We start from the raw sequence: 8,439 nt of genomic DNA, 5'->3' as shown, positions 1-8,439 counted from the left end.
GGCGGTCGCATAAGGTGCCCTCCTTCAGGGCCAACACTGAATCTATCTTAAACAATTATTACTCATGGACATTTCCAAATTTTATAATAAGTTACGTGTAGAATTAATGAAGATTAAGATCATATTAACTGAACCTTTGGAAAAAAGTAGGTTTGAACTTTAAACTTTGAACAAATGGAAATTTGGCAAGGGACCAAAACGAAGGATTTCTCGAGTATAAAAGTAAAGACTAGAGCAAATGCAGGCCAAGGAATTAAAGAGATCGAGGTTGAGGGTTAACAATATGAAGAAGCATTTTGCGCTGTTTCTTTTATTTCTTTGCTTGGCAACAATTAATTGTACTATCCCATCTCCAAATCCAACCCAAAAGCCAAGTGGTGCGAATAAGAAGCACTTTGTGCTGGTTCATGGAGCGGGTCATGGAGCATGGTGTTGGTACAAGGTGGCAACTCTACTCAACTCCACAGGTCACAACGTCACAGCTATAGACCTGACAGCCTCCGGAATCAACCCAAAACAGATACAAGAAATCCATTCCCACTCGGACTACGTCGAGCCATTGATGGAATTCATGGTGTCTCTCCCGAAAGAGGAAAAGGTTGTGCTGGTGGGCCACAGCATGGGTGGCGCTGCCTTATCCATTGCCATGGAGAGGTTTCCCGAGAGAATTTCTGCTGCGGTGTTTGCTACCGCTATGATGCCCGGTCCTACTCTCAGTTACAACATCGTATTAGAAAAGGTATTGAGTTACTTCCAAACACAAGTAATTTTTTCGTGTGATTGTAATATTGTCACGTACTGTTATTAATTCACTTATGTTAAAATATAAATTTATTATTCAATCATGTTATAATAATATGAATTCGTAACACTATATGACAGTATTACAGTCGTACCAAAAAATTTCTTCAAACGCACGCACACCTAGGCCCTTCTCTGTCACAACAACTTACAACCGCATGTTATCCCTTTATTGACAAATAATAATGTCTTTGACAAATGTACAGATTCAAAGCAGATCGGATTTTATGGACTCTCAATATAGATACGATCAGGGGCCCAACAACCCTCCAACCTCGATTATCTTTGGACCCAAGGTTCTGGCCTCCAATTTATATCAACTCTCTCCACCAGAGGTTAGTTTTAAAAAGAAAAGTGAAAAATTATAATTGCATGTGCAAATTATATATAACTTTCCTCTCACAATATATACTTGAGTTAATTGCGGATCTCACAAGTAGATATGTTGTGAGAATGAATTGATGTATAACTAGCGGATACAAAAATAAAATCACTTAGACTGCATTACCTTAATTACAAATGCATCAAGGTCCAATATTTTTCAATCGGTTAGCTAATACTTTTGTTCTTTTATTAAATTTTTGTTTGGTTGGTGATGTATCAATGGATCACAGGATTTGACACTAGCTTTGTCATTAGTGAGATTTGCACCTCTCCTTCATGAAGAAATAAAACTCACAAAGGAGAAGTATGGAATGGTCCCAAGATTATTCATCGTGTGTGACCAAGACCTTGCGATACAGGAGGACTTGCAAAGGTGGATGATCAAGGAAAATCCTCCAAATGAAGTGAAGATGATAAATGGTTCTGATCACATGGTCATGTTCTCTAGACCATTGGAGCTCTTCTCCCACCTCCAGAATATTGCTGACGAATATTCTTAATTAATTAAATCATGATGAGCTCGCTAGCACCAGAAGCACCATGTATATTTATAAACATGAATAAATTCTAAGAAATATTATGAATAATTTGTTTCAAGAAATTAATCTTGTTTTTTTCCGACAACTTGTCATATTCTCACTACACACTTGCCTAATTAACTTTAAATGAACCAACTAGCTACTACTACCTAGTGGCATTCAATCCAATTACATTTGATGCTCTTAAAGCATTTTTCTAAATGAAGCAGAAATTAATTACCGATGAGAAGTTTGAATCGGTAATTCGGGCACTTGAGTTATACTAGAGGAGATTGCTGAGAAGTACAGTATCGGTAAAATGTGCTCTTCTTGTTGTTATGCATTTGTGTACAGTGTACATGACACAAATATTGACTTCCCTCAATTTGTCGGATTAGAACTTTGGCATATTTGCTTATAGTCAATGAAATATTATCTTGTACCCAAAAAAGAAATATCTTCGTACAACCCACAAAAAGGACATATCTCCACCACTGACGTGAGGAATAGACAATTAAGAAAGACTTGTCATGTAAAATATTAAGGAATTAGCAATATAACTAAGGACCCAAATAATTTATTTTGTTTTTTTTGCTGGATAGGAGCAGCAAGTGGGTGCTTCCACCAAACTCAACAAGGTGCCCCTCCATGCAGCAAAGACATTATATATAAATAAATTCAACAACTATTTTTTTTAATATATATATATTAATATATACATAATATAAAAATTTGTGGGCCCACTTCTAGGCTGCCGAACAAGGTGCTCCTCCTTCAGGGCTGGCACTGAATCTATCTTAAACAATTATTACTCATGGACATTTCCAATTTTTATAATCAGTTACATGTAGAGTTAAAAAGTAGGTTTGAACTTTAAACTTTGAACAAATGGAAATTTGGCAAGGGACCAAAACGAAGGATTTCTCGAGTATAAAAGTAAAGACTAGACCAAATGCAGGCCAAGGAATTAAAGAGAGGTTGAGGGTTAACAATATGAAGAAGCATTTTGCGCTGTTTCTTTTATTTCTTTGCTTGGCAACAATTAATTGTACTATCCCATCTCCAAATCCAACCCAAAAGCCAAGTGGTGCGAATAAGAAGCACTTTGTGCTGGTTCATGGAGCGGGTCATGGAGCATGGTGTTGGTACAAGGTTGCAACTCTCCTCAACTCCACAGGTCACAATGTCACAGCTATAGACCTGACAGCCTCCGGAATCCACCCAAAACAGATACAAGAAATCCATTCCTTCTCGGACTACGTTGAGCCATTGATGAAATTCATGGCCTCTCTCCCAGAAGAGGAGAGGGTTGTGCTGGTGGGCCATAGCCTCGGTGGAGCCGTCATTTCCACTGCCATGGAGAGCTTCCCTCACAAAGTTTCAGCTGCGGTGTTTGCCACCGCTTTTATGCCTGGTCCTTCCCTTAGTTTCCGCACTGTATTTGAAAAGGTAATAAATTCTTTAAAAATTATTGGGTGGGACGATAAACATGCGGAATTCTGTTACATATTTGAACCCCATGTTGTCCTTTTTATCTGAAAATAATGTCTTTGAAAAATATACAGATTACCAGCAGATTGGTTTTGATGGACTCTCAATATAGATACGATCAGGGGCCCAACAACCCTCCAACCTCGTTGCTCTTTGGGCCCAAGCTTCTGTCATCAGTTTTTTACCAACTCTCGCCACCCGAGGTTAGTCTTTGCCAAACATTATAGTGTGTTTTTTTTTGTCGACATTATAGTGTGTGTTGAATTATTGATTATATTTCTTTCTCTCGCAACATGTATAATTTTCTCAAAAAAGTTTGTCTTAGAAAAAAAAAAAAACAAAGAAACTAAAAAGTGCAATGCTTTTATACACAATTTTCATTTGGTCAGCTAATAGTTTTCCTCATTTCTTCTTTTTTTCTTTGATTGGTGTTTATGTAGGATTTAACACTAGCTTTGTCATTGGGGAGATTTAGCCCTCTCTTTAGTGAAGAAATAAAACTCACAAAGGAGAAATATGGGTTGGTCCCAAGAGTATTCATCGTGTGCGACCAAGACCGTGCGATAGAGGAGGACTTGCAAAGGTGGATGATCAAGAAAAATCCTCCGAATGAAGTGAAAGTGATAAATGGTTCCGATCACATGCTCATCTTCTCTAAAACGCTGGAGTTCTTCTCCCACCTCCAGAATATAGCTGAGAAATATTCTTAATTAATTGAAATCATGAGCAAGCTGTGTACCTGATAACTAGCTAGCTAGGTCGATCTAGGACTTTATCATCATTAATATTGTACAAATATATGCTTCAGGATCGCCCGATCGGGTATACTAGCTAGCCTCCCTCATGCACTATCTATATGGTCTATATTTATAAATATGAATAAATTTCGAATTAAGTAAACCTAAGGAGTAAAATTTCGATTTCGAGGAAATTTTCGCGGAAAATTTTCGACGTAGATTTAAGGTTGCAGATGTATTATTTTAGGTTGTAAATGCATCTTTTTAGGTTGCAGATGTAGCTTTATAAGTTAGAGATGCATGTTTTAGATTGCAGATGCAAGGATGAGGTCACAGATGTAGGTTGCATATGCAACCGCCAAGTGTTTGACAAGAACCACCTAACGCTTAGTAAGAATTGCTGAGCGCACAATAGAATTTTTGGATCGGCTGGACCTGATTTATCTTTCTTTCTCATTTTGGGTTTCTACTTAAAACGTTCAAACCAAATATTAATTAAAGCATAGAGTTGAATCATCAAAATAAGGACTATTATAAATGATATTGAAATCATGAAACACGTATTAGTTGGACTAATGTTGAAAAGAAGTTTAGGGGGTGTAATCAATACAGAATTTCAATGACTTTTATAGAGTTTTTTTAAGTCGATCATTGATTTTTGTAGAGTTATATAAATTTTTAATAACTTTCATAGACTTCACATATATTTTAGTAGAATTCTATACAGAGTTTAAAAGAGTTTGTACGTTAAACTTATCACATAAAATTTGATAGAGTTTTATAGAGTTTTAGTAATTTTCATAGAGCTTGGTAAAGTTTAAATATATAGACTGCTAATCAATGCAGTACTAGACTTTATGCATATAATCTTCACGTCATGCTGAGTGCCAATTATTTTCGAGACGTTTATGAAACCCTTGAAGTTAGCCAACGTGGTGAGGATGAGTGAAATAAAGATTAGGATTAGACTAGGTGAGGATGAGTGAGATAAAGATTAGGATTAGACTAGGACGTCCATGATTCGATTCCCACCAATGTAACAAAAAAAAAAGTCTGTCATTTAATAAAGAGATAATTAGACTTAGGTTTTTTAGAAAAACAGTTTTTAGATGGAGACCGGGAGTGTTTTAAAATTTATAAGAAAATCATTTTAATTCATAATAATTTATAAGAAAATCATTTTAATTTATAATAAAGTCCTTTTAATTTATAAAAAAATCATTTTAATTCATAATAAAGTCCTTCCCCGATTTGAATGGTATTTCCCTCTATTTGAAGGATATTTCTCCTCTGTAGAGTGGGCTTTGTAGAGGCTTTATGTTCGCCCAAAATCTTGAAGTTAAAACCTAACATAAAGTTGTCAAAGAAGAAAAATAAAATGACTTAATTAAAAACCTTAAATCACTACCGATCTTAGTTTAAAAAAAACTCATAAAATGTACTGAACTCTAAATCTCTCTTTAATAAATCCCTTACAAATTAGTGACTTTTTTAATGCAACACAACTTTTATGTATAAACTCTATTAAAGTCATGATTGAATATTATCGTACCTTTAAAAAATATTGATCGAACACTACCAAACTTGCATGGACTTTTAAAAAGTCTTTATAGAACACCACCGACCTTGTTGTAATGATCATCACTTACATCACTTACGTGCAGAGTTAACCAAACAAATATTACTCATATTTTATGTGGTGAGGAGAGATTCAAACTTGCACTCTCTTCCTAAAGTTGACCAAAATACCACTACATAATTAAGAAGGATTCACTTCTCTCAAGTATAAAAAGCAAGGAATTAATAAAGAGATCATAGTTTGGATAGGAAAATGGAGCACAGCAGAGAGAAGCATTTTGTGTTGTTTGTTTTATTTCTTTGCTTGGCAACAATTAATTGTACCCAAACTCCAGGTGGTGGGAATAATAAGAAGCATTTTGTGCTGGTTCATGGAGCTGGACATGGGGCATGGTGTTGGCATAAAGTTTCAACTCTACTGAAATATTCAGGTCACAATGTCACAGCTCTGGACCTTGCAGCCTCTGGAATCAACCCAAAGCAGATACAAGAAATCCATTCCCTCTCGGACTACGTCCAGCCATTGATGGAATTCATGGTGTCTCTCCCGAAAGAGGAAAAGGTTGTGCTGGTGGGCCACAGCATGGGTGGCGCTGCCTTATCCATTGCCATGGAGAGGTTTCCCGAGAGAATTTCTGCTGCGGTGTTTGCCACCGCTATGATGCCCGGTCCTACTCTCAGTTACAACATCGTATTTGAAAAGGTATTGAGTTACTTCCAAACACAAGTAATTTTTTGTGTAATCGTAACATTGTCACGTACCGTTATTAATTCACTTATGTTATAATATAAATTTATTATCCAATCATGTTATAATAATATGAATTCGTAACATTATATGGCAGTATTACGGTCATACCAAAAAATGTCTTCAAACGCACGCACACCAACTCACAACCGCATGTGATCCCTTTATTAATTGACAAATAATAATGTCTTTGACAAATGTACAGATTAGCAGCATATTGGATTTAATGGACTCTCAATATAGATACGATCAGGGGCCCAACAACCCTCCAACCTCGCTTATCTTTGGACCCATGGTTCTGGCCTCCAATTTATATCAGCTCTCTCCACCAGAGATTAGTTTTAAAAAGAAAAGTGAAAAATTATAATTGACTTTCCTCTCACAATATATACTTGAGTTAACTGCGGATCTCACAAGTATGTTGTGAGAATGAATTGATGTATAACTAGTGGATACAAAAATAAAATCACTTAGGCTGCATTACCTTAATTACAAATGCATCAAGGTCCAATATTTTTCAATCGGTTAGCTAATACTTTTGTTCTTTTATTAAATTTTTGTTTGGTTGGTGATGTATCAATGGATCACAGGATTTGACACTAGCTTTGTCATTAGTGAGATTTGCTCCTCTCCTTCCTGAAGAAATAAAACTCACAAAGGAGAAGTATGGAATTGTCCCAAGAGTATTCATCGTGTGTGACCAAGACCATGCGATACAGGAGGACTTGCAAAGGTGGATGATCAAGGAAAATCCTCCAAATGAAGTGAAGATGATAAATGGTTCCGATCACATGGTCATGTTCTCTAGACCATTGGAGCTCTTCTCCCACCTCCAGAATATTGCTGACAAATATTCTTAATTAATTAAATCACGATGAGCTCGCTAGCACCAGATAACTGGCTAGCGCTAGAAGCACCATGTATATTTATAAACATGAATAAATTCTAAGAAATATTATGAAGAATTTGTTTCAAGAAATTAATCTTGTTTTTTTCCGACAACTTGTCACATTCTCACTACACACTTACCTAACTTTATATGAACCAATAGCTACTACTACCTAGTGGCATTCAATCCAATTACATTTGATGCTCTTAAAGCATTTTTCTAAATGAAGCAGAAATTAATTACCGATGAGAAGTTTGAATCGGTAATTCGGGCACTTGAGTTATACTAGAGGAGATTGCTGAGAAGTATAGTATCGGTAAAATGTGCTCTTCTTGTTGTTATGCATTTGTGTACAGTGTACATGACTAGGTACTGGTCAGCATGATGCACAACAAGACTACCAAGTCACAAATATTGACTTCCCTCAATTTGTCGGATTAGAACTTTGGCATATTTGCTTATAGTCGATGATATTATCTTGTACCCAAAAGAGAAATATCTTCGTACATTGATTCTAACCCCCAAAAAAAGGGAAATGTCTCCACCACTGACGTGAGGTATAGACAATTAAGAAAGACTTGTCATGTAAAATATTAAGGAATTAGCAATATAAATAAGGAGACAGTTGTGATACACAGTGGTGGATCTAAAAATATTTGTTCATAGAGTCAAGACTCAAAATTAAGAAGTAAAGAGAAAAATTTAGAGAACATGCAAAATGTTACAGCGTGTCTTTATGTTGTGCTTAGTAAATTCGATCGAGCATATATATTTCTACATATTTATGTACTCCATAAAACAAAATCTAGATATACTATTATTATTATTATTATTTAAAAAACAAAACTTGATAAGCAGCTATAAATTATAATTAGAGGTTATGTTGTTTCTACAAAAAAACAAAAGAAAAAAGAATAAGCCATTGGAAACCCAAATGACAAAACTTGTACAGCTGTAACATTGGGTTCTCAAAGCATAGTGTTGAAATTGATAATGTGTATTTCATCACAGTAAACATTGTACATAAAGCAGAGTTAAATAGGAGGGAACGACACTAACTAAGAACCATCTTAATTGGCTAAGAACCAATGGACAATGTACAAGGTCCATCACCACTAATCTCTCCTAACTATAAGCCTTAAATTTAGGCCTTGGAACTTGGAACTAATTACAAGAGAACAGAGCTGTAGCCTTAATTAAGGAAGCACATCTAACATAAAAAGTATGAAGGTGGTTAATCACAACCCTACACCTAAGCTAGCTAAGGTGGTGATAACAACCTATATACGTTTC

At 35.6% G+C, this 8,439-nt stretch overlaps 3 protein-coding genes across 4 annotated transcripts; all 3 read left to right on the top strand.

Annotated features, from left to right (window-relative positions):
* Window positions 1-261: 261 nt before the first annotated feature.
* On the top strand, window positions 262-1,765 carry LOC147284564 (methyl jasmonate esterase 1-like). Its single transcript, XM_086242967.1, has 3 exons — window positions 262-739; window positions 1,008-1,136; window positions 1,416-1,765. The coding sequence occupies exons 1-3, from the start codon at window positions 284-286 to the stop codon at window positions 1,683-1,685; spliced, it is 855 nt and encodes a 284-aa protein (XP_086099093.1). The 5' UTR covers window positions 262-283; the 3' UTR covers window positions 1,686-1,765.
* An 890-nt stretch (window positions 1,766-2,655) lies between these two features.
* LOC147284563 (methyl jasmonate esterase 1-like) lies at window positions 2,656-4,182 on the top strand. The gene is made up of 3 exons (XM_086244292.1): window positions 2,656-3,152; window positions 3,269-3,397; window positions 3,635-4,182. Exons 1-3 carry the CDS (start codon window positions 2,697-2,699, stop codon window positions 3,902-3,904), a joined length of 855 nt encoding a protein of 284 aa, XP_086100418.1. The 5' UTR covers window positions 2,656-2,696; the 3' UTR covers window positions 3,905-4,182.
* Window positions 4,183-5,753: 1,571 nt separating this feature from the next.
* On the top strand, window positions 5,754-7,208 carry LOC147284562 (methyl jasmonate esterase 1-like). 2 transcript variants are annotated; one of them, XM_086244096.1, is made up of 3 exons: window positions 5,754-6,212; window positions 6,463-6,584; window positions 6,841-7,208. In XM_086244096.1, the coding sequence occupies exons 1-3, from the start codon at window positions 5,763-5,765 to the stop codon at window positions 7,115-7,117; spliced, it is 849 nt and encodes a 282-aa protein (XP_086100222.1). In that variant the 5' UTR covers window positions 5,754-5,762; the 3' UTR covers window positions 7,118-7,208. The 2 variants fall into 2 exon arrangements, with proteins under 2 accessions (XP_086100222.1, XP_086100221.1); XM_086244095.1 differs by lacking the exon at window positions 6,463-6,584 and having other exon boundaries at window positions 6,848-7,208.
* Window positions 7,209-8,439: the final 1,231 nt, after the last annotated feature.

The sequence above is a fragment of the Dryas octopetala genome, chromosome 5 (genome assembly GCF_963921425.1).
Source record: "Dryas octopetala chromosome 5, drDryOcto1.1, whole genome shotgun sequence".
Lineage (NCBI taxonomy): Eukaryota > Viridiplantae > Streptophyta > Magnoliopsida > Rosales > Rosaceae > Dryas > Dryas octopetala.
This window is presented reverse-complemented; position numbering and strand designations above follow the sequence as displayed.